The sequence below is a fragment of the Oryx dammah genome, unplaced genomic scaffold, assembly GCF_014754425.2.
Source record: "Oryx dammah isolate SB20612 unplaced genomic scaffold, SCBI_Odam_1.1 HiC_scaffold_3, whole genome shotgun sequence".
Lineage (NCBI taxonomy): Eukaryota > Metazoa > Chordata > Mammalia > Artiodactyla > Bovidae > Oryx > Oryx dammah.
In genome coordinates, this window is record NW_024070187.1 from 112,949,390 (window position 1) to 112,974,877 (window position 25,488).

Here is a 25,488-nt window from a genome sequence, read left to right on the forward strand (position 1 = left end):
CACCGACTGCCCTGCCCACCGACTGCCCTGCCCACCGACTGCCCTGCCCACCGACTGCCCCATCCACCCACTGCCCTGCCCACTTGTTGCCTGGCCTGCCCAGCATTTAGTCTCATTTCTCAGGCGAGACGGAAAAGGCTCTGAGGGGCAGGGGTGGGGAGGGTGAATCAAGGGACACGCAGGGCATGACCAGGGCCTGGATCCTGTCACCAGATATGAGGGACAGCTGTCCCCAGGCTGCCGGCCTCTGCCCTCAATATTCCCGAAGCATCTGTGGAGACGAGCCCCGGAAGCCAACTCTGGGGCTATGACCGGCCCCCAAGACAATGGTCCTTCTTTCTGCCCTGACCTGCTAGCCTCCAGCACCCAGAGGGCCTCCTTCCGGCTGGGCCAGTGGCCCTCGGCCATCCAGGGCAGGGGCTCCAGGCTGAGAGCAGACATGCCTGCCGCCTGCAGGCCTGCTGGGTTCCCTGCAGGCCCTGAGGCCAGCTCGACAGTGGGTCCAGCATCCAGGGCTGGCGCTGGTCCCCCTGACCTGATCAGGGGAGGCGCAGGGCACGGAGGACCCTGGGCACTTGGCCCTCCTCCATGGAGCCCTCCCGCCCTGGCGCAAGGCCACCTTCCCCAGGCCCTCACGCCACGCCGAGTATAGTGGGATGGTCCCCATGGCCCTCGGACGCCATCTGCAGGTAAGTCCCCTGCTCCTCCGAACAGCAGCAGCTGCGGGCCAGGACTTGTGACAGTCACCTTGGCGCCCCAGACTGAGAACCAGGCTTGGCCCAGCCAGACCCTCGCTGAAGCTGTGCTGAATGACTGACTCATGAAGGGGTGGAGCCATGAAAAGCAGAGGCTTCCAAACCCACTGAGATCAACAGCTAGAGGAAAAGGGAGACTTTCCCTCTGCTGACTTCTTTCAGAACGGGCTTGGCGAGCGTCTGTTGAACTGCTGGGTCCCACCCTCCCTGAGGGGCCCACACGAGGAGGAGGGGCCCCTCCACCAGCAGCGACCCATCCCGTCTCCTAGAACAATGTTCATGCGGGTGGATCTCCGAACCAGCCCCTATGCTGCAAATTCCCAGCCCTGAGCACCACCGCCTCTGCTGGGTCTGGGGACGGTTTCCGCTCGGGCCCCACCCACTCCCCACGGCTGAGGGTTGGGGGCTCTGCATCCCTCACTCCCACAGTGGAAGTATCACTAAAGGGCTCAATGAGCAGAGCCAGCATCTCCAGCAAACAGCAGAGTGCCTCCAACAGCAGAGCTCTGCTCCTATCGTTCTGGGCCCGAGTTCCTCGGGGCAGTGGTCTCCTTTTGATGCACGCAGGTGCCAGAGACCCTCGGTGGGGCACTGAGAAGCACCCCCCCAGAGCAGTCTGCCTCCCACGCTCGTCCTGGGGCCCTGCCTCACTCTCCAGCCTCCGCTCCACTAAGCCCCTCCCCCCCCCCCCCCCCCGGCCGGCGGCCCCCCCCCCGGCCCCCCGCCCCGCCACCATTCAGCTTGACCTCTGGACCTGGAGCTGCCACCAGCAAAGCAAGCCCTGCGCTCTCCCCAAAAGGAATCCTGGGCATCCCACAGCCTTGAGTCCGAGAGGCCTGGGTCCCAGCTCTTGCGGGAATCGCAGTGACTCCCCACACCCCGCTTGATTTCCCGCAGGCACGTCGGCCACCCTGCAGTCCCCCAGCTGTCGTTTCCAAGTTCGGATGCAGACCCACCCCTGCTATGGGGCATTTGAGTCACCAGGGTCTTCAAGGGCCCATCTGCCCAGTGGCTCAGCCGTAGCCTGTTTGGCGACTTTCAGAGCCTTGGCAAGGCCTGGGCGCCCTGAATGGGGATGGGCGTGGGAGACCAGGGGTCACTGGGACGAGGCCAGGAGTTCTGTGGGTCACACACGACTCACCCCTCCTGGGGTGGGGACGGGTGCACTCGCTCCTGGGGTCTTCAGGGTGTGGATCCCAGCGGAGGTCGTGCAGGGGCGGGGGTGGGCCCTGACAGAGCAAAGCTGGCTGCCACACCTCCCCTTGAGGGGCCTGGGGGGGTGGTGCCCTGAGCCGCAGTTCACCCAGGTTCACTTCCTCCCTTCATCCCGCAAACACTTCTCTGTCATCTGCCAGGGCTTGGGTCGGAGCCAGGGGGTTCAGGATGGAGGCGCCTGGAGCCCGGTGAGGAGGCTCTGGGGGAAGAGGATGGAGCGGAGGCGTCTGTGAGGTTTCAGGGGACGACATTCTAGGCAGATCTGAGAGCGCACAGGATGCGTTTGCTGGGAGGCAGGGTGCCAGGCACGAGAGGGCGGCCCCGGTGGGAGGATCGTGTTTCTGCAGGTGCGGGCGGAGGACCACTGCCCTGCTGACCCACCCAGCGAAAGGGAGCTTGCCTGTCCTGCCCCGAGGCCTCTGCCTGAGCCCCCAGCCCTGCCCGGGACCCCCCACCCTTCTTCAGGGTTCCGCTCCCACTCGATTCCTCTGGCCGTCACCATCCCCAGGAAAGTTGGTCCTTCCCCTGCTCTCCAGCCCCGCCAGTCCGTTGCATCACTTGCGTGTCGGGGCGCTGGTTTCTGTCTCTCTTGGGGACACCAGCCCAGGAGGACCCCAGGGTGGGCCAGCCCCCTCCCTCACGTGGCACCTCCGGCCGGGCACCCCAGCAGGGCCTCTGCGGGATGAGGAGTCTCCCCTGGCCCAGAGGGGAGGGCTGGCCTGGCCTAGACACAGGTCCTGCCCTGCTTCTGGAAGGTGATCAGTGTTGCACCTGGTCGGAGCTCTCTGTTCGGGGGGAGGGTGCTCACCACACCCCCAAGGTCTCAGGATGGGGTGGGCCACACCAGAAAGACCAGCCCTGAGATGCTGGCGGTCCTGGGTGATGTCACCGGGGGAGTGAAAGCAACCACATGGCAATCAATCAACAGGCCAGTCAACCGACTCACGGAGCCCCGGTAAGATCTCCGGCCACGGGGCTTCTGTGGTTGGTAACGCCTGGTGTGTGCCAGCACTGGGAGGTGTGGAATCCGGACTCCACCAGGCGAGGACGGTGGCAGCCTGGGTCCAGAAGTCCCCCCGGGACCCTGCCTCACGCTGGGCTGAGTCCACTTCACCCTCTTAACCGGGCTGCGACACTTTTCACTGAGTCCTTCTTACTTGTTTTTGAACCTGAGGGCAGTTGGGGAGACGCTGCGAAGCCGCTATTGGCGTCAGAGGCATGGACGTTCTTGGGGACTCTTAGGAGATGTGCTAACTTTTCAGTGGTCCCTGAACTTTTGCAGCCATCGGCGTCCACTGAACAAAGGAGGGCAAGGGCAGGGAGCCCCCGGGCCGGCCAGCAGCTGATCTCCTCTTTGTACCTGGACACTCGTGGGCCTCAGGCCACCTGCCCCACGGCCCACTAGGGCTAACCACTGAGCCTGCAGACAAGTCAGCACCCCCTCAACTGTGTGATGTAGCTCGGAAGCTGCGGAAAAGGGCATCAGAAGAGACTGACTTCCACCAACCTTGTTTTTGTCTTCAGTTCTGGCTGCTTGTCGACACGCTGGGTGCCAAATGGAGGAGCCTGCGGACAGATGGCCAGGAGGAAGAGTTAGTCTGGATTCCCAGAGGTGGGGCTGTGCAGGGGTCAGGAGGAGGGGGTCGGTGTCCACACTAGGATCCCACCATGCTCTTCTTTGCCGAGCCACACTGAGACCCCACGAACCTCCTCTGTGCCGAGTCACACTGGGAACCAACCACCCTCCCCTGTGCCGAGTCACATGGGGGCCCCACCGCCTCCTCCGTGCCGAGTCACACTGGGGACCACACTGCCCTCCTCTGTGCCGAGTCACACGGGGGCCCCACCGCCTCCTCCGTGCCAAGTCACGGGTTGTGTCTGGGTCTGCGGCTCTCCGGGCTCTGCGGCTCACAGTCCCACTGGCGACATGGAATAAACAGCTAGCGCACCACCATGAGCCAATGCTCCCACGGGGCCCCTCGGATCCCCAGCACCCAGAGGAGGCTTTCGAGGAGCGCTCTGTGGGTAGCTTCTCCTCAGAGCCAGATAACTCAGGCAGCAGATAAAGGGCGCTGCTCCTCTCCATGAGGTGGGCAGGGGCCAAGCCCAGCCATGGGCACAGTGGAGGGTGGAGCTGGGCGCGACCTGAGTGGGAGATGAGGGCTTTGGGGCGGGGCTCTCAGCTGGAAGGCAGGAAGGAGGACCCCAGGTGGGAGCCTGAGGTGTGGGCTGGAGAGTGGGGCTGTGGGCTGGGGGCCCCGCCCCTCACTGCTTCCCGGGGTGTCTGAGCTGTCTCGGTCGTGCCGGCCCCACCCAGCTTTCCCCATCTATGGCCCCACCATTAAGGTCACAGGTCCCCCAGGGCTCCAAGGGCCCTGCGTGTGTGCTAAGTTGCTTCAGTCGTGTGTGCCTCTCTGGAGCAGAGCCCGCCAGGCTCCTCTGTCCACGGGATTCTGCAGGCAAGAATATTGGGTGGGTTGCCGTGCCCTCCTCCAGGAGATCGAAGTTGTATCTCTTGTGTCTCCTGACTGGCAGGCGGGTTCTTTACCACTAGCGCCCTCCCCGCTCCCCACTCAAGGGTCCTGCTCTTCTCTAATTCAAACTTGACCTCCCCAGACCTCAGGCTTTTCCCACCTTCACTCTGGGCCAACAACAATCCTACCTCAGCAGGCCACTGGGAGAACTTAACATGATGAAACAAGAGTAATAACTTCAGGGTCCGGAAACCCTGCTTCCCCCTCGCTGAACCTCAGTTGGACCCCCTTGCACCCCCCACCCACCCCCACCCCACTCACACAGCCCTCTGCCGGGAAAGGTGTCCGCCCTCTGGTGCCAGGCCAGCCCACGTCCCCTTGGAGACGGGAGCTGTGTCCACACCACTCTCAGGGCCCCTGAAAAGCCACACGTAGTCAGGGGCCTGACTCGACGTGGGGGCTTAAACCTGGGGCAGGACAGAGCTGCAGCCTGTTTCTGCCTGCAGAGCCTCTAGGTCGTGTGTGTTAACCCTTGGGAAAGGAGCTCATTTCTGCCCCTCCCTGGAAAAGCACCTACACCAACCTGGAGCTCCCAGGGAGAATGGGAATTGATTGGTGTGTGTCAGCTTTTATTAAAAAAATATATTGTTTATGATTGCAAAGGTAATAGATGTTCTTTTTTTTTTTTAATGCACTTATTTGGCTGTCCCAAGTCCTGCTTACATCAGGTAGGATCCTTAGTTGCAGCACATGGGACCTAGTTCCCTGAGCAGAGATCGAACCCGGGCCCCCTGCACTGGTAGTGAGGAGTCTTAGCCGCTGGACCCATCAAGGAAGTCCTGGTAATAGGTACTCTTTATTTAAATTTAAACAAGACTTTAAAGGAATAAGCAAGAAAACGGGAGTCATCTGTCGCCTCCCGCTCACTGTCATCCAGCGTATACATGCACACTAGATACAACGTTTGCACAGTTTTGTATTCTGTGAGTTTTGCTTTAAAATGTCTTAGTGTTCCTCCACATAAGTAAATATCAAGTGTAACTTTTAAGGGCTGCATAATATTCCATCGTAAGGATCAATAGGCATCTCTTTATCTGCGCCCTGACTGTTGTTTCCAACATTTTATTTCTAAATAAAGTCATGGGAATGCCATGAAACACAAATTCCACTTCGTCTCTCTTACTGACTTGAAGGCTTCCTAAAAGTGGGTCCTCCTGGCTCAGAGAGTCTGGGCATTTTTAAGGCTTTTGAGGCATTTTGGCAATTTCACAATTTTCGCTCCATCAGCCAGGTAAGAGGTCCATCTACTCCAATTCTCCAAATAGTGGGATGTGTCCGTCCTTTTAACCTTTGTTGATCCAATGGGGAAAATAGCATCTAATTGTTATTTTAATCTGGGTACCCCTGATAATTGGGCTTCCCTCGTGGCTCAGTGGTAAGGAATCCACCTGCCAAGAAGACTCGAATTCAATCCCTGGTCCGGGAAGATCCCCTGGGAGGAGGGAATGGCAACCCACTCCGGTATTCTTGCCTGGAGAATTCCAAGGACAGAGGAGCCTGGCGGGCTGTAGTCCGTAGGGCTGCAAGAGAGCTGGACACAACTGAGTGACTAACGAACAACCACCCCTGATAATTAGTGCCGACCTTCTTCCCCTGTGTGTACCAAGTCTGCAGACAGGCAGGTGCGTCCAGGGCTGGGAGGCGGGGCTGGTATTTGGCGGGAGTTTGGTGGCGGGGGGGCTGCCTCATCTCCCTCAGAGGCCAGAGGGCTCGAGACCCTGCTCCTCTGAGCTTTTACTGCTCGGGATTCATCCATCAAACACACCCTCCTGGTGCCCCAGCATGCAGGTGGACCAGGCAGGCAGAGGGTCTCACGGTGTCTATACAGGGTGGGGGCCTCACCATGCGACTCCCATGCTCCGTGGAGCAGGCATGAAAACCACCAGCCGGTCTGCACCCTAAGGACACAGACTGGGGAGCGGGAGGTGGGGGGACGGGCTTTGACGCTCCACAGGAGGTCGGGGCGGGTCCAGCTTTAGAAATGGTGAGCTGGCCTCAGCCCAGGGCCGTGAAGAGCATCTTTGTCCGGAGACCAGGACCCCTTGATGGTGAGCTCGTGTCCCGAGCTCCCGTTCGTGGTGTCAGCACGTCCTGAAAGCGCTGTTGCAGTGGGGGGTGGGCGCCTCCGGCTGCAGGGGGCTTCCTCCCCACCCAAGGCACAGCTGGGAGGGGCCCAAAGGACCCCTTTGATAAGCTCTCAAGACTAAAGAACAAGAGGGGACACTGGGGACCAGGCCATCCCGACTGACGTCAGCCCCCGAGCCTGTCTCAGAAAGGCAGGCCTGTGTGACACGTGGTCCCCGGGTGAGGTCATCCCACGGCCCATCTGGGGGACACTGTGCAGCCTGCTCGGCTTGCCTCTGGGGTCACGAAACAGAAAAGACGCTGTGACCGTGGGTGGGGGCAGGGGAGGGGTCTCGGCATCCCACCATCCTGCCGGGCCCCTCGGGGAAGGCCTTCAGCCTGCAAACCCAGGCCCAGAGAGAATCCTGCTGAGCTGCCTTAGCTGGGGGGCGCAGGGACTCCCCAGCCCTTGACATAGGCCCAAGCTCCTCCGCCGCTGCCTCCGACTTGGCGTCTAGGCCCCGGGCCTGCCTTCAGCAAGGGGGCCCCCTCCGGCTCTCCTCTTGATAATTTTCCATCCACACATTTCCCTGACCCCCAGGGCCTTGGCTATACATCCCCCGCACCGTCCTTGTAGAATTCAGCCTGATCCCTCTCCCCGACTGCCATGAACTGAAAAACGTCTTCCTACCATTTTGACAAGTATGGGAACAATCTTTCTTTATCGAGGTCAGGAATGAATGAGCCACAGGTGGTGGTGGGGGTGGGGTGGGGTGGGGGACAGGTTCGTCAAAATGATAAAACCAAGTGCAGTTCAGAGGAGACCTGTCCGCACCCCAGGCAATAAACACGTAGAGAAATAGCTGGGAGCTGGGTGCGCCGGTCTGAGTGTTGATGTAACTTTTTTTAAAATGAGCAGCAATGAGCTACGAAGAAGGCCCCCTGCAGAAGGAGGGAGGGGACGACTGGCCGTGACCTGCTGTTCCTCCAGGTCTGGGGCCACAGGACGCCTTTAGTCTACGGTTACTGTGATTTGAACAGTGAATGGGTCCGGGATTTCCCACGGAATGCGTGAGAAGGTTGGCCATGCCTTCCTCTAAAGCTCTCTTTACCGGGGCTTTGGCGACTCCCCTGACCGGGAAAGAAGCCTCAGGAGCAGCCCGTGGCCTCCACACCCCCTCATCAGCCTGCAGGGGTAGGGATAGGGGTAGGGGTGGTGGGAAACCCTGAGACTTGCCTGCCTACCCCACCCTGGGCTAAGGTCCTTTCGGGACAGGCTTGAAGCAACCACAGACCGCATGCTACTGGGACCCACACGTCCACCAGTCCTGGGTCCTGCTCTTGAACAGGGTCCCTGTGGGGAGAGCCTGCCAGCCCTAGCCCTAACCCCCGGCCCTGCTGGGAGGCGGGGCTCCCTAACCAGCGGGAAAGCTCACTGAGCTGCCAGCACCCCGGGACAGGGCGCGGGTCCCTGAGCGCCTGTCTGGCTCCCCGAGTCCCGGGCGGCACGCCCCTCTTCTTACCTTGCAGGTACATCTCCTCGCCTTCTGCGAACATCCGGCCACACCGGACACAGAGCGCACACAGAGGGTGGTAGTGCTTTTCCCCCGCCTGGAAGAAGCAGAAAGCGCAGGTGTGTCTGCCGGGGCCGGGGGCTCGGGGCAGCAGCGCCAGCTAGGGCACACCACCCACTGCCCCCACCACCCCCACCGCCGACGCAGGTGCTCAGGTGAGGCGGGAGGGCCGGCCGTGCGGGGAGAGTCCACACCCGTGGGGATGGGTCGGGGCCCATGACGCTCCAGGCTGTCCAGGGTGTGTGTGTGTGGACGTGCCCCTGTCCACTGGGGGCCAGGCCTGAGAGCAGAGACCTGCCTCCAGAAGCAGCCACTTCTCCAGTCTCCACCACCGCCAGGAGGCAGAGGGGGCCAGGTCTTCTGTATCTCCGTGCGGACACCAACTAACGTTACTTCCCCAGGGGGAGGGACAGGACAGGCGGGGTGAAAAGGACGGGTCACGTTCGTCTCTGTATTGCTCCCTTTTCTCCATGAGTGTTTTACTGTTTTTATTGTTCTTAAAATTCATCCAACTCCATTAAAATAGCAAAATTATCAAAACAAAGGACACTGGCAGGTTTGACTTATTTCTACATGAAAGTGAAAGTTGCTCAGTCGCATCCGACTCTCTGCGACCCCGTGGACTATACAGTCCATGGGATTCTCCAGGCCAGAATACTGGAGTGGGTAGCCTTTCCCTTCTCCAGGGGATCTTCCCAACCCCGGGATCGAACCCAGGTCTCTCGCGTTGCAGACAGATTCTTTACTAGCTGAGCCACACCCGGGATTATTTCTACATGGTACCAAAAAAATCACCCCAAAATACTGTCTTCAGCATGACGGTACAGTGACTATTTCCCTCACCCGCGGGTTGGGGCAGCCTGCTGCTAAATGTGGATGTAACACCCGCTCACTGCCTGCTGAGATGTGAAGGTTAATCACCTCTCCACGAATCTGAGTCAGGAATACTCACTCTTGCACCAGTAAGTAACAGGGTGAAAGTTCATCACAAGCCTCTCACTTTCCTGCCCCTTCCCCACTGGTGACTTTGGTGCCAACCAGGTAACCCCCGAGTATCGGGGGAAAAGTTGAAAGTGAAAGCCGCCAGTCGTATCCAGCTCTCCAGGCCAGAACACTGGAGTGGGTGGCCGTTCCCTTCTCCGGAGGATCTTCCCAACCCAGCAATTGAACCCAGGCCTCCTGCACTGCAGGCGGATTCTTTACCAGCTGAGCCACAAGAGAAGCCTGAGTATCAGGGAAGAAGAATCCAAACCAGACTCCTCTCCTGCGTGGGGCTGGCAGTGCCAGTCCACGCGGCCCAGCGTCTCCCGGCCAAGGGCTGCTTCCCCCCGGGGCCACCCAGAACGTTCCCAAACTCTTCTCCAATGCCACCTCCTCTCGGAAGCCACCCGATTGCTCCCCTGCTCGGGGTCCCCCACAGCCCCATGGTCACAGGGTTTGATAATTCATTCGGAAATTCTTCCCCACCAGACAGTGAGCCTCCGAGGGCAGGACTGGCTTGGGGCGACTGCAGGAACCCCTGGTCGCAGGGATCCATCTGGGGAGCAGGTCACGAGGCAGTGGTGGGTCTAGATGGAGTGAGAGTGAAGCTGCCATTTCGGTGAAAACGCCACGTGCTCAGAGCAGCTCCTACCCCGAGGTGTAAGTGGAGGGGCGGGAACAGCCCTGGCTTTAAAGAGAAGCCACCTGTTAACAGGTCTCCACTGTCAACTGAGGGCTCACGCGCTCTAAACACCATGACCTCTGACCTGTCCTCACGCCTTCCCCAGGCAGGCACCCCCTTCACTCTCGGCGGGGGGAGAGGGGACAACCCACCCTCATGATGTCAGACAGCAGAAATTCTGCAACAGTCACTTGGGGGTCTATATGGCATATCCACAAGGCACGTCCACACTGAGGCAGGTGGGAAGAGAAAGCCACGGGGACAGTTTCGAAGAGGATAGGCTTGAAACCCAAGGAGAATTAAGGCTGAGTGGAAAGAGAGCCCCGCGGCCACCGTGAGGGGCTGGCCCTGCGTCCACTCGATTCCCTCCATTCAGAAAGCTGAGACTGATACTCCGATACTTCGGCCACCTGATGCGAAGAGCTGACTCACCGGAAAAGACTCTGATGCTGGGAAAGATTGAAGGCGGGAGGAGAAGAGGACGACAGACGATGGCATGGTTGGATGGCATCACCGACTCGAGGGACAGGAGTTTGAGTGAAGTCTGGGAGCTGGTGATGGACAGGGAGGCCTGGCGTGCTACCATCCATGGGGTCTCAAAGAGTCGGACACAACTGAGCTGAACTGAACTGATTCGGAAAGCACTGCCCAGCCCAGCCCCTGGCAGACGACCTCACCCCCGGCTCCAAAAACAGCAGCAACCAGCAAACTGTTTGTTTCTGCAAGGAGCAAGAGGATGCCCCTTCCCACACTAACGGGTCTTCATCCCTGGGACAGCCTCGTTTTCCTCAGGGCACAGAGAGGTAGAGGAAGCTGAGCAAGGTCACACAGCGGAGGGGCGTAGCCAGGAGTCTGGTCCTGTGACCCCTGCCCTGAGCTGGGTGGTCCCTGACTCTGCAGTGTGCACCCCATGTTCACACGGGCCTCCCCCCACCAACAACCCCACTCCCTGAGCAATCAACACAGAGGCCTCAGAAGACCCAAGGCCTCGGAGACCAGACACTGCAGAGCAGATTGCATACGGTTAGAATCAGGGTGGTGGCTGCCTTGGGGGCCCCAGGCGGTGTCTGGGGTGCTGGGCATGTGTCCTCCTGGTCGGGGTGCTGGTTGCCTGGGTGTGCCCAGTTTGTGAGATTCATGGATTCCTCTGTGTGTTACATGCCAATAAAAGAGTTTTCCCAGAAAAGTATAAAACCACAGAAGAAAGTACATTTTGCTGACCCCAGGTTTAGCAGTGGACTCTTGGATAGGCTGTGCAAAGCATGAGAGGCAACGACAGGAGAGAGAAATCGGGCTTTGTCAAGATTAAAACGTGTGTGAATCAAAGGACGTTATCAGCAAAGTGCAAAGATAAACTACAGATGGGAGAAGGTATCTGCAAATCATAGATCTGATAGGGGCTGAGGATCCAGAATATATGAAGAATTCTTACGGCTCAACGACAAAAGGACAAAGGACTCAGCTAAAAAACGTGTCAACGACGAGAAATGACATTTTCTTCCAAAGAAGATACAGCAACAGTTAAGAAGCAAGTCAAAGATGCTCACCACCACTGTCATTAACGAAAAGCAAACCCAAACACCAACGAGATACTGCCTCAGCCCACCAGTGGGAGTGAACACGTGAGCCACTCAGTCTTGTCCGACCCTGAGACCCCATGGACGGTAGCCCGCCAGGCTCCTCTGTCCGTGGGATTCTCCAGGCAAGAATACTGGAGTGGGTAGCCGTTCCCTTCTCTAGAGAATCTTCCTGACCAGGGATCGGCCGAATCCCCCACACTGCAGGCAGATTCTTTACCACCGGGGTCACCGGGTCTAATTTAAATAAAACAAAATGGAAAATAGCCAGTGCTGGCGAGGATGTGAAGGTGGCGCCCTTGCACATTGGTGCAGCTGCTGGGAAAACAGTGTCAGTGACTCCAAAAGGTAAACAGAACTACCCCGTAACCCAGCGATTCCACTCCTCCGTATGCAGGATGAAGAGAGCAACAGAAACAAGGGCACACGCCCACCCAGAACCTGCACATAAATCCGCACAGAAGCATCACTGCCGATAGCCAGAAGGTAGCCGCAGCCCACAGGGTCGTCACTGGGCGAGTGGGACAAACACGATCTGTCCGCGGAAAGAAACGCAGTCTTGACTCTTGGGGCCCCGATGGTGTTTTATAAGGACATCAGTGTCTTTATGACATGAGGCATCAGCATTTTCTGCCGTGGGGGAACACAGGGAGAAAGTGACCATCTCCAAGCCAGGAACCCAAAGGGCTGGCACCCGGATCTCGGAATTCCAGCCTCCAGAAACGTGAGAAATGAGTGTCTATTGTTTGAGCATAGCAGTTCACAGCTTAGCAGCCCAGGCCAACCAAGACAGGCGCATAAGGTCAAACACGGTCGAGTCTTCAGGCCTTCCACCAGTCCCCGTCGCTGCTCGGTACTGCTGGTGTGGCCACGCTGGCCGGGCATTCCCCGTCATCGGAACGTGGCCACACCTCCTGCTCCATCACCCCCCCAACACTGTCCAAGAAGGGCCTCAGCCGTCAGCCCCCGGGGGTCACCTGTGCTGCCGACCCCCCAGCCCCCGCCCGGCAGGTGGCACAAGCCCCTTAAACCCAGGTGGGACTCAGGTGGCCCAGATTGCCAAGGGGATCAAAAGCCTGTGAGATTCTGTAGCGTGTGCCTTCACAACAATGCCGCATGCCTTCCGACAAGCGGCTGTCATCTTTAATGGCTGTCATCTTTAATCAAGCAGAACAAGGCTCGTTAGGAACACAGCCTCCAGGGGCACTGAGCGGGCTCTGCTCCTCACCGACCCCCAGGCAGAGGGGAGGGCTCCAAGCACTGCAAACGCGGAGGGCTGGGCTGGTAACACGAAGTGGCAGAGCCTCTGGGTCCCCAGCCCCCTCCCCTCCCTGCCGAGAGGAGCAGGCCAGCCCTCCCCGCTCCCTCCTCCATGTGGGAAGCACAGAGGCTGGGCCTCCCGCAGCCCAGCAGAGGCAGGCACCCCCTGCTCCTCCCAGATTCCTCCACGGCCTCTTCCGGTCTCCAGAGAGCCGGCCTGGCCTCTGCCTACTTTCTGAGGCCTCCCCTGGGTCCCCACCCCGCAGGGCCAGCCCTGTAGGGCACAGGCTCCCCCCTAGCCCAGAAAGGCCAGCTCCCTGTGGCTGCTCCTGACACATCCCCTGATTTGAAGCTAATTTAGTCTCCTTTGCGAATGACCAGAACCGGATCCAGATCTTTAAAAGGTCTAATCACAGAGCACACCGACAAAATGAAATTTACCAAGAAGCTCATCGAAAACCTTTAGCAGGAAGCATGCAGCGGGGATGGGTTGGGGTGGGGTGAAGGAGCCCACACAGAGGGCCCTGCCACTCCAGACTCGCCCAAGGAGATTTCACCACAAAAAGAAGAGCCTGGCTGTGTGCCATGTCAGCAAAGACCCTCCCCAGAGCCCCTGACTCAGCCTGGACCCACGGCTGATGCCACTGGCCTCAGGACAGGCTTGTGCTGGGCTCAGAGCATGTCGAGGCTGGCATGGCTCCCTGGCCCTGCCCTTCTCTCAACCCCACTCAATCTGGGGAGACTGCTCCAGGACGGAGCCACGTCCCCTCGTCCTGTGCTGTCCCCAGGCCCTAGAGCAGAGCCGCACGCAGAGGGGGTATCTCATAAAGACGTTCGGAATGGGGAAACAGCGTCCACCCGTCATGCATAACGGGGTCCTAGGCAACAGGGGGATCCTGGTCGGAGTGTGGGAGCAGAGAGATAGCACCCTCCACCTCCAGGCACCTCAGCTGTCAAGGCTCTGAGAAGTCCTGCAGCAAGCACGTCGGCCCAGGGTCCTTGCAGGGGAACGTGCTGATGGATGGACGGCTGAAGACAAGGAGTGGAGACGCCGCTCCTTGCTGGTGCTGAGCGGGGACGTGGCGTCAGGCTGCAGGCAAGTCAGCACGTGGCTGCACGGGGGGCTCTATGTGTGTGTGTCTGTGGGTGTCTATGTATATCTGTGCATCTATTCGTGTGTGTCTGCGTGCCTGTGTATCTCTGTTTGAGTATGAGTGTGAATCTGTGTGTGTGTGCATATATCTGTGTCTTCATGTGTCTCTGTGTGTCTATGTATATCTGTTTGTGTGTCTGTGTGCCTATGTGTGTATCTGAATATGTGTGTCTGTGTGCGTCTGTGTGTCTATGTGTATGTCTGTGTGTTTGTGTCTGTGTGTATCTGAATGTGTGTGTATCTATGTGGGTGTGTGTGCACACAATGAGCAAGGATGACATTTAAATGCTAACGGTATTTTTTTTTCTGGGTGATGACATTCATTACAGATGATTTTTGGTTTATTTTATGACAAACGTGTTCCTTCTGAGCGTGTTTTTAAAATAAACACATTCATTAAACTTTAAAAAGAGAGAGAGAGAAGCTGGGGCCTTGAGAAGTTGACTTCACATTCATTAAATTTAAAAAAGAGAGAGAGAGAAAAGTTGACTTCACCTCTGTCCTTAGGAAAGGCTTTTATTTGTTCAGACTCGGGGTTTGCTTTCTCTCTGTGATAAAAGTCCTGCCAGCTCACAAGGGTGAAAAGGAAAGTGCTGGAAAGGAGAGGGGGGAACAAATCTGCCAGCTCTGGAGTCATGGAGACGGTCCACTTGAAATGGAGAAACGTTCAGGTGACCAGCCCCGCACCCCCCAGGGGCCCTCCAGGCAGAGGAACTCCTACCACGGTCATCCCTGGGAGCCCAGCCCCCAGGCCAGGGTGGGACAGTGCTCAGGAAGGGCCTGCAAGGTGAGTGGAGGGTGGAGGAAGGAGTAGGAGGAAGGGAAGCAGAGAGGAAGCAGTAAAGGAATGAGGGGGTTAATTAGTGGTTCCGGAGGGACCTTGGGCTTCTCGTTACCATGGAGACAGCCAGGCTGCAGGAGGCAGGTGGGACCAAGGGTAAGGAGGGTGGGGCCTACCCCCAGCCCCAATTCCCACCTGTTCCTGCTAATACCAGTGAGAACAAGAGGAGAAGGTGGTGACGGGGCCACCGAGCCAGGGACACCCCCGCACTGGGCACCTCCTCTCCGGATCAGACGCTGGTTGGTCTTCTCAGAGCCCGGTCCCCTGGCCATGCACCACCAGCCCACTTTCCAGCTCGTCCGCAGAGCAACTCCATCCCCGGGAGCCAGCCCTGCAGGGCTGCTCCCACGCTCCAGGGGGGCAGCCAGCCAGCGACTGGGTGGGGGCTCGCGTCAGCCCCTCCCGGGTCCCCTGCGGACCCAGTGTGGAGCGGGCTCACGGGGACAGACACCCCGGACACGCAGGATGTGGGCATGGGGCAGAGGATGCTGAGTATTTAGCGTGGCTGAGGGAGTCAAAGGCACATTTCGCAGGCAGGCGGGCGTCTGCATGAGATGGCTGCGGGCCCGGGCATGCAGACGCGGCAGACTCCTGCAGGCGGGGAAGGGGCCCCAGAGCTGCTTTCCCACTCGGGCTCTGGAGAGGAGAGCCTCTTGGGAGGCAAGTCAGCAGCGTCGGGGGCGGTGGTAGGTGCCTCAAGGGTCCCACCCCTGCTGATCGGCCCGGCTCCCAGCAAGCCCACCCCCTCCTGCCAGCACAGCCTCCCCACCGGCCCAGGGAGCTTCCTACCTGCACTCAGTCCTGGCACCAGAGCCCAGTCCAAGCAGTCGCTACCCCCCCTTGCCTTCCCAAGGCCCCTCTCCAGCGCCCCTCTGGGGACAGGCTGGCAGGAACAGACACCGTCACCCTCCAGCCGGCAGTCTGGATCCTTCTCGTCCTGTTTGCAGGTCCCGTCCCCAGCCGGCCACCTGCCGCCCACCCCCCACCGCTCCCCAATAAGAGCCCTCCGCCTGGCCAGCCGGGTCGCCAGCAGGCTCTGGGCTGAGCCCAGGCAGCGCCGCCGCGGTGACGGCCGCCCCCCTTCTGTGGAGCCGGCTCGCGGAGGATGCTCTGAGCCGCGCAGGGCCCCGCCGACGACTCAGCCACCACCGCGCCGGAGCTCGCCCCGCAGGAGCAAAAACAAAGCATTCATCTTCCCGGGAGGTTCCTGCACCCTCCACCGAGACCTGCCTTTCTCCTGCTCCTCACGGTCGAGGCGGACCAGGGGACGCCCCACTCACCGTGCCCAAACCCCGGAGCCTGTGTTGGGCCCAGCATCGAATGTCAATCAGGGAGCTAACAGGCAGACCGAACAAAGACAACGTGCAGACGGGGTCGCTCCCTGCCCTCCGAGCCTGATCCGTCAGGGGAGACCCCCCCACCCCACCTGCCACCACTGAGCCGGGGGCGGGGGGGGGGAGGCGTCCTGTAGGGGCCCCCGAGGAGGTGCTGGCTCGCTCTGAGGATGGGGGGCGCTCGGCAGGCACAGGGCAGGTTCGGGACTGGGAGAGGCAGGGCGGCCACAGGGTCCAGGTCAGGAGCGTCCTGCTCACACCTGCAGCAGCGACGTGCAGGCCACAGAGCCCGAGAGGCCCCCACTCAGGGCATCGGGCGGCACTGAAGCAGAACAGCACCCACCAGTGACCCCACGGGTAGAGAGGCCGGGGGGCGGGCGGCGGGGGGTCTGGCTGGGCAGCCTGGGTTCAAGTGGGCTCGGCCCCACGTGGGGTGGCCGCTGGCCAGCACGTGTTCTCCCGGACACAGAGACGGGCCTGGGGGAGGCGAGCAGAGCATGGCCTGGGGCGGGAGGTGGGGGTGCTGGATGGGGGCGGGTCAGCAGCCCTTGGAGACACCTGCCGGTGGCTGGACGCCGGGGCCAGCCGCGGGGGGTGGGAGCTGTTCCTGGAGCCCCGGGGGGGGATGCCTTGTGAGCGGGGAGGTGAGCGGGGAGGTGGGGCCCCCAGGGAGGAAGCGGGCCGGCAGGGGAGGGTCAGGTCCCAGAGGAGGTGGGGATCGGTCGGGGGGATGCCTTGTGAGAGGGGAGGTGAGAGGGGAGGTGGGCCCCCCAGGGAGGAAGGGGGCCTGCCTCCCACAGGAGGCACAGGGGTTCAGACCAAGAACCGGTGGGAGAGGGTGTGAGTGGGAGGAGGGACAGAGCCTTGACCAGGAAGCTTCGCAGACAGCGCTGAGTGACCCTGGACTCTCTCCTGTTAAATCTCAGACAAGGTCGTTGTGGCTGGCAGGCTGGGGTGTGGGGGGGTGGGGAGCAGCCCCTGGGAGGATGGAGCTTGGAAGCTCTGGAACAGTCTTTGGGGCCCTGCGGCAGGTAGGGCCCCAGTGGGGGAATTCTCCAGAAGCCTCAGTCCTGCAGCTGGGTCGGGTGGGAGGGGGGCTGACTGCCCAGAGCAGGATCTGCAGCAAAGAGCTGGGAGAGAAGAGAGGCCCAGGACGAGGGGCACCAGGTAAGGTGTCACGGTGGGGTGCAGGGGAGGGACGCAGCGTTCGTCCAGGTTCAGAGGGTGTGGGTACAGACACTCAGCCTGCTCACCACCCAAGAAGACACAAGAGGTCTGGCGGACGGGACGGCAATTATCTCATCGTGTGGCCATCTGCCCAGCTGCGTCAGGAGGACATGAAGAGCCCAGTGCAGAAGTAGACAAGTCTGAGGCAAGACAACTGCAGAGCAAGAACGCTGATTGACTGACCCCAGCGTATAAGCAGGCAACGCCGATGAAAGGGAACTTAAATTCAAGGAGAACTCTGATTGGTTAAAAATGACAAAACACAGCACCTCCAGGGGTGGAAGACAAGCATATGACAGTGAGGTTCACATTCTCAGCTGGCGCAGGATTTCATAAAGATTACACCCAGGATGGGAGATCAGAACAGACTTTTTGGAAAGCACTTTACAACTTTCAAGAGCCCTGAAAACGCTCACAGTTGCTGGCTCAGTTTCTGCACGTCCGTGAACTAACCTTCAGGAAAACTAGAAAGACAGTAAAAAACTTGCTCATCCCAGTGTTATTTATCACAGCCAGAGGGTGGAAAGCAGTGCTGCGTCCAACGACGAGCGATCAGCTTACACGTTTCTGGTCTAGTCCTGTGATGAGACACGGGGCAATACTGAAGCGCGCTCACGTACCAGGCACCTGTGAGACAGAGGCCGCCACAGAGGACAGCAGGGCGTACTTCTCCATCTGTAGGAAACGCCCAGAGGGGGAAATGCTAGAGAAACCACAAGTGGGCCGGTGCCGCCACGGGCTCGGGGTGTGGGCGAGGACCGGCTAAGGGGCACAGGCTCACTTGTAAAACCGCCAAGCCTCAGATTCGCATCTAGATGCCAAAGGGCTGAGCCAAGATCACACAGCTGAGAGAGTGTGGCAGGGAAGGCTTCCTGGAGGAGGCGGCACTCACTGGGCAGAGCCTAGACTGTGTCCTCTGGCAGAGCTGGGAGGAAGAGGGGGGCAGAGGCTCAGGGGCGTGGATTCCTGCACAAAGGAATCCTTTTGAATCCTCTCGGTTAAGTCCCAGGGCAGGCAGGCAGGTCCCAGGGCCCACAGCAGGCCTTAGAGCGGCGGAATCTGTGAGGCCGGGTCCCGGGTCCCACCTCCAAGCTGGCCTCCTCACCTCCAGCACGTGTCCCGTGATGTACTTCTCACAGCCATCGCAGCGGATGCCGAATTTGGCGTGATAGTCGGCCTCGCAGTAGGGCAGCCCATCCCTGCAACAGAGCAGGCAGTCAGGACGGGCGGGGGCACTCTGAGGACTCCCAAGGCCCGACAGTCCTCACCAAGGAGAGGGGCTGTGTTCAAGGGGCAAACGCCCACTGCCTCCTACTCCAGATAAGAGCGGGCCCTTGGACGGCGTGTGCTGAGCACTTACCTACCGAGTGCAGCACGGCCCCTCAGTCCCCCTAGCAGCCCGGTAAGAAATACCACAAAGATGGCCCCATTTCACAGGTGCAGAAACCAAGGTACAAGAGGTGGGGCCGCCTGCCCAGGGGTGAGCGAGGGGCTGGTGGAGGGCTCCAGAGAGCCCAAGGAACCAAAGCTGCATCTGGGAAATAAAAGAAGTTTCTGCAGACGTGACTCTTCACTCCAGTTCGTTCTGTCCAATGCTCAACAGCCAGGTTGGGTGTGAAATGGTCTGTTTCCTCATCAGGTGGCTTCCTGATCCTTCTGGGGCATCCTTGCGAGCCGACAAGGGGGTCTGACAAAGCTGCCCACGTCGGAAAACAGGTCTGGGGTTGACAAGATGCCAAGCAGGGCAGGTATGCCTTGGGACTGACCCTCACTGTCCCCGGGCGTGGCCCGGACCTTCCGCTGCTTGGGAAGGAGCTGGAGAACCACACGCAATGCGTTCACGCTGCCCATGAGCAGCAGGCCAACTCTGCGCGGGGTGTGGCTTGAGGCTTTGGGGATTACGGATGAGAGGGGCGTCCTGGTGGGCGCTGCTCCTGAGTATCCATCCAGGCAGCTGCAGCTGGGCTGCTCAGACGCTGGGCTCCCTGCACTGGGCTGCAAGGTCACAGCTGGCCTGCGGGTGTCGAAGGACGGGAGTGCAGGCACGGGCCTAAACAGTGTGCGGCATGTGGTTGGAGCTCATTAGAAGTCGATCGTGATTATCACGGTGAGGTCGACCCATGGGGCATGCGGCAGTGATGGCGTCAGGACAGTGCCAGCGCTCCACGTGGGGTGAGGTGGGGTGCGGCTGGGCAGTGGCAACCGAACAGGCCGGCACTCAGATCCCCAGTCCCAGCGGTTACCTAACCTGCCCGGGCCTCAGCTTCCTGTCTGTAAAGTGGGGTTCGTGAGAGCATGGTCTGTGTATGACAAGGGGTGACCAGTGCCTGGCACTCGGCGGGCACCTGCCAGCTGCTGGCTGAGGCCTTTGTCACTGTGATTGTCATCGACAGCCAGGACGGTGCCCCGGCCCAGGCCCGCTCCGTCAGGAGTCGGGTGTGGAGGCGCCTGGCACGGTGGGTGGTGATGGGGCGTCTGGTGCTCTGGTCCGTCTCCCCCTGGCACTGCTGGTGTGTTGCTGTGTCATCAGTTTGGTCTTGATTTCTGCTCAGCTGCCAACAGAAGGTAAGGTTTCTCGAGCTGTCAGCAGAAGGAGCCGATGGCACCCTCTTTTCCTCAAAGCTCGGGCCCTTGCCTGGGTCCCACGGATGCTGGCAGGAGTGGACAGGCCTGGGGAGGGGCTCTGGTGCTTCTCGCAGTCCCAGTGAGAAAGCAGTCCTTCCTTGCACAGGTGATGGAACACGTCAATTGAGCCCCTGGGGTCCACCTTCAAATGTCCTGACCTCAGCGCCCCGATCACAGCCCCCCAAAAAGGCTGTACATACAGCAAACCCAGGAGATTCAAAGAAAACATCTCCATGGCAACCCCAAGGCCCCTCCTCACGAGTTCCGGAGGCTGCTAAGTAACACGCACGCTGTGTGGGTGAGCTGCTGCACTCTGGGGGCTGGGAAGCATTTTATTTTAAGTGCTCGGTCCCCAAGGCCGCCTTTGCATGTCACTCACTCCTTCTCCTTACTCTGAAACAGGCAGCAGAAACTCACCCAGCCTGACCCAGCCTGGACAGAGGCTCATCTTGGTTTCCCTGGCAACGCTTGATTTTGAGATAACTGTAGGTCCAAATGCGTTTGTAAGAAGTGATACAGAGAAACCCGGAGAGCCTTCCCCAGGGTTCCCCAAAGCTCACACACCTTACAGAATCATGGGACGAAGTCCACCAGGAAACTGACGCATGTACGCGCATGACCGGACTCCCCCGGCGTACACGCACCTCTCACGGACACGTGCACACATGTACATGTGTGTGCTTCATTCTCTGCAGTTTTATTGCAGGAATTATTTTTTTAACCCAATCAATTACTGTGATGGTTCTGTTCCCCCAGAGCATCAAGAACCAGCACAGCCTCTGATAGAGGTTGTCCCAAACGCCGTTGACTGGCAGGAGACAGCCGCTCTGCCCTCAGGGAAGCTGCTCCACGAGCTCAGTCCACGACCCTTCCTTCCCGTGCTGTTGGAAGGCTTGCCATCCCTGGTGTTTCGGGGGATTCTAACCAGCAGGGGCTTGGGCCCTGATCTGCACAAGCTCCCTCTCCACGCACCCCAAACCAGCCACCCCTTTACTCTGAGCACCTGTCAGGGACCCCACATCAGCACCACAGTAGAGGACAGCTGTACCCGTGACCCCTGAGCCCGTCACCCCTCCCTGGCTCTGTGGCCAACAGCCTTGGCTGACCTCCACTTTGTGCTCGGCGGGGATCCGGAGGCCAGCGAGGGCGGCAGGTCCCACAGGGAGGGTGACACCCAGCGACGGCGCTGCCACAGGGTCACAGGCGGGAGCGCTAACTAACGCCTGGGCTCAATGAACAGAAATGAGCGTCTCTGCAGCAGGGAAGCCAGGTTGGTAGCAGGGCAGGGCAAGGGCCTTGGGACAGACAAGCCAAGTTCTGGCGTCCTGGCCGGGCTCGCCTTGCAGACTTGGGGTGGGGGCTGAGGCCGAGAGTGCAGGGTGGACACTGGAGGAGCCCCGCCCCCTTCCGAGCCGTACATGGGCCGCCCCGCCCACTCACTTGCTGATGTACTCCGCGTTCAGCTGTTTGCCGCAGGTCTTGCACTTGAAACAGCCCAGGTGCCAGTGTTTGTCCAAGGCCACCAAGGACTGGCCGTTCTTGATCTCGGCTCCGCAGCCCCCGCAACCTGGAAGAAAGAACGCAGCACAGACGTCATCCTCCCGGCGAGGGGCGCGGGGCTGGGGGGGCCCGCAGCGCTGGGACGGCCCGCAGCGCTGGGACGTCAGGCCCACGCCACGAGGGCAGGGACAGTGGGAGGACAGAGGGGAGCGTCCGGCGTTGAAGGAGGACGCTATTATACGAGAGCCGATGTGACCATGTGGAAAACAAACCCTGAAGCTCATTCCTGCGTGCATTGAGCACTGACTGCATGCAGTCCGGGCCGCGAGCCAGGGATACCCGGATGAACCGGTGGCGGCTCCGCCTCCCAGAGACGGGCTTCCGGGCCTCGGCAAGATGTGGACTCGACAGAGGCCCCTTGCACTGGGGGCTGTCCTGAGAGGGAGCGTCCCTGGGCCGCAGGGTGCCCTGCTGGCAGGAGCGCTTAGTGGCCCCTCTGCCCTCCTCTGTGGGCAGGTGAACTCTAACCCTAACCGTGCCCCCTTAGGAAAGGTGCGGAGATAGAGAGGTCGGAGGCCCAATGCCTGACCTCCAAGTGCTCCCCTGCCATAACGCCCCTTCCAGGAAGCCCTCCAGCCTGGTCTCTGAGCTCCTTCTCTGCTGCATCTCGGACTCTGGACACACTGACCTCGTCCTGCACTCCAGGTCCGGATCCCACCCCAGGTTGGAACCAGGCCTCTGGCAGTGCCTTGGACCCAGGTGACTGGTGCTTTCCCACCCACGGCCCCCAGCCTGCTCTGGGCTCCTGGCCGGCCCCCCACTCTGCCCTTCCAGCCATGCCCATCCCTGATCAAGGCACCCTGGGCCATGCACACTCTCTGCCAGTCTCAACCAGGGCCATTTTGCTCCCCTGGGGTTTGGGCAATGTCTGGAGACAATTCTGACCATCCCAGGTGGGTGGGGAGGGGTGCCCCTGGAGCCTGGAGGCTAGGGATGCTCTGCACACCCTCCAGGACACAGGTCACCCCCGCAGCAACGAATCATCAGGCCCCAAATGTCAACAGTGCCCAAGTCAAGAAAGCCTGCTTGGAGCCTCGGTTCAGGTCTCCCCAACTGGGCAAAGCAGAGGAGCCTCCTGGACTGTGCTAGACAGACCCGGGAGCAGGCAGACCGCTGGCAGTGGCTGGAAAGACGGACCAGGGAACCAGGCTGCCCCCCAAGCTGTGTGACAGTGACCTCTCTGTGCTCACTAAAACAGGGATGCGCTTCATGGGGACGATGAAGGAACCGGCCTCACACAGCTGTCAGGGGATGAAGAGGAGTAACAGAGGCCCGAGGGCTGGAAGATGCATTTGATAGACAAATGAGCGCACGTGAACACTGGAGTCACCCCTGCTACTGTTGAGAGGAGGCCCTGGGGAGAGGTTTGCGTCTCCTCTCTGCCTCTGGCCGCGTCAGCAGCGCGCCCTCCCCCAGGGCAGGGTCCGAGGCTCAGCCCAACGTGCCACCTGCAGCTGCCGGGGGGCGTCCCCCTAACCCTAGCCCCCTCACTCATCCCCCCTGAGTTCGGGGTGCAGCCTCATTAACTGTGAGCCGTGAACATGGAGGCCAGAGCCAGCTGCAAGGACCGTTGTCATGGAGACCCAATCATCCTTTTCTGAAAACATCTGGAGCTCAGCATGGGTTCGCACTGCTTTGCCAGTGACGGTGGAACCTTGTGTGAGAAATCCAGTCGACAACTGCTGTCAAAGACGGGATGTCCTTGAGGGAGTGTGTCCCCACAGCCCAGGGCAGAGGTGGGGCAGAGGTCATCTGGAAGGCCTTGCTCTTGCAACCTGGGCCTGGCTGCACCATCACAGCAGCGGGATGGGCCTGGGTCCCTTCCCCAGCATGACCGTCTAGAGTCTTCCAGACAGTTTCCCTGTTTCCCTTCAAGTGCCCCCTCTTCTGCCAGACCTGGTCATGGGTTCAAGGCCTGGCCCTGTCACTAACAGGGTGCCTGAGACCCAGGACGTGCCGGGGGCCTCTGAGCCCTAGCTGGGGTCTTGGGGCGGGAGTGGGGTGAAGCCCACTGTCCCCTCAGATCTAACCGGGTCAGGGAGCTCTGGGTCGAATCAGAGGGTGACCTTTGATGGCAAGGAACCCACTGGGTTCTAATTCTTAAAAGTGCCTGAGAAATTATGGGCTTGACCTGGGATTTCTCCAAGGAAGTGGACTGAGTGGGAGGAGCTATGAGCAGCCACTGGGAAAGATAAAGCCTGTTCAAGTGCATCCGTCTACTCAAGGCTATGGCTTTTCCAGTCATGTATGGATGTGAGAGCTGGACTATAAAAAACGCTGAGCGCCGAAGAATTGATGCTTTTGAACTGTGGTGTTGGAGAAAACTCTTGAGAGTCCCTTGGACTGCAAGGAGATCCAACCAGTCCATCCTAAAGGAAATCAGTCCTGAACATTCATTGGAAGGACTGATGCTGAAGCTGAACCTCCAACACTTTGGCCACCTGATGCAAAGACCTGACTGATTGGAAAAGACCCTGGACTACAGCACGCCAGGCCTCCCTGTCCATCACCAACTCCCGGAGTTTACTCAAGCTCATGCCCGTTTACTGGGTGATGCCATCCAACCATCTCATCCTCTCCTGTCCCCTTTTCCTCCTGCCTTCAATCTTTCCTAGCATCAGGGTCTTTTCCAACTGGGAAAAGGGGACAATAGAGGGTGGACAGGGAGGCCTGGAGTGCTGTAGTCCATGGGGTGCAGAGTCGGACACGACTGAGCGACTGGACTGAGTTGAAGTGAACTGAAGTGCATCCCACCCTCTCCCAGGCGGGACTGCAGGAAGGATGTTGGTTCCAGGCACCTTACAAGGCCGCTGCACCCCACAAGGCAGCCGCTGCACCCCACAAGGCAGCTGGCGGGCCTGCTCTTCCCATGGGGCCTGGTCCCCCCCTCATCTTTCTTGTTACCCCTTCATCAAGCCTCATGGTCTCACCATGGGAGAGGTTCACCCCATTTCCAGAAAGGGGGACTGAGGCTCCAGCCCCATAACCCACACCTGAGCACGTGGACAGAGCAAAGTCACACGGGCAGAAGACACAGGAGCCCAGGGCCTCTGCCCGGGTGGTGAAGACCCAGCCCACCTGTAGCTCCTCACCAGCACACACCCAGCGGAGGCCCCGGTGCCAGGGCCCCGCCCACTCCTGCCCCTCTCCCCACCCCCTGCCTCTGGTGGCCTCCAGGTCCTCGATCTGAGGGGGACCTCAGGTTCAGGGTGTGACCCGATCCTGGCTGGAACCACAGGAGCTCCTCAACTCGGACAGCGCTGCCCCGTCCAAAGCCCCAGGTTCTCACCTCCTGGCTGCCCCCACCCCAGGCTGCCCCTCCAGGCCACCACCCACGCCCACTACTGACCCTGCGTCCATCCCCAAGGCCCAGAGCAGGGATACCGCTCACCCAGGGCACACAGGTGGTGAGAGGCAGGGTCCATTCCATGCAGCCTGGCCTTAGAGCTGCCCCTCAACTGGCGTGGCGCTGGGTCTCTGTGAGCCAAGCCAGGGATGTTCCGCACACCCTCCCGGAACACAGGTCACCCCCACAGCGAAGAATCATCAGGCCCCAAAGGTCAACAGTGCCCAAGTCAGGAAAGCCTGCTTGGAGCCTTGGTTCTGGTCTCCATACGTGGGCAAAGCAAAGGAGCCTCCTGGACTGTGTCAGGAGGCCATGACCAGCTCCAACCAGCCACCAGTTCAGAGCTGGAGACTCAGGGGGCAGCCTGGAAAAGGGGAGCCTGGCTGGGAGCAAAGGGGGCCCTCTGGGAGGACACCCTCTCCCAGGCAGTGGAAGAGGCAGCTCAGGGCGCAGCATCATGGAGGCTCAGGCAAGAAGGGAGGTGGTGGACACCCAGAGGGAGGAGTGCATCCCTGCCCAGGGAAGGCTTGGCATCCAGCCATAAGCACAATCCTGTTACTAAGCAAAAGGCTCAGGCCAGAGAGCCGGGGAGGGAGGTTCAGGGCCCTGGGACTGAGCGAGACTCCCATGGGAGGAACCGGTCACTCTTACTTCCCCTGGGGAAGGCAGCACCCAAAAGTGGCCACCTGTAGCTGTCTACCCTAGGCAGGAAGGACCGGGGGCAGGAAGGGACTGGGGGCAGGAAGGATGGGGGCAGGAA

General features: G+C 60.0%; 1 protein-coding gene across 19 annotated transcripts in view; it reads right to left on the reverse strand.

Moving 5' to 3' along the window:
• Positions 1-23,642, reverse strand: part of ABLIM2 (actin binding LIM protein family member 2) — a 102,059-nt gene extending 78,417 nt beyond the window's left edge. For all 19 annotated transcript variants that reach the window (XM_040237622.1, XM_040237625.1, XM_040237619.1 and 16 more), the window contains exons 1-4: positions 21,263-23,642; positions 18,303-18,396; positions 8,092-8,179; positions 3,478-3,536 (exon numbers count right to left, since the gene is read on the reverse strand). In XM_040237622.1, the coding sequence (XP_040093556.1) occupies positions 3,478-3,536; positions 8,092-8,179; positions 18,303-18,396; positions 21,263-22,191 (1,170 nt within the window). In that variant the 5' untranslated portion in view covers positions 22,192-23,642. The remainder of the gene's footprint in view (positions 1-3,477; positions 3,537-8,091; positions 8,180-18,302; positions 18,397-21,262) is intronic.
• Between the last annotated feature and the right edge of the window lie 1,846 nt (positions 23,643-25,488).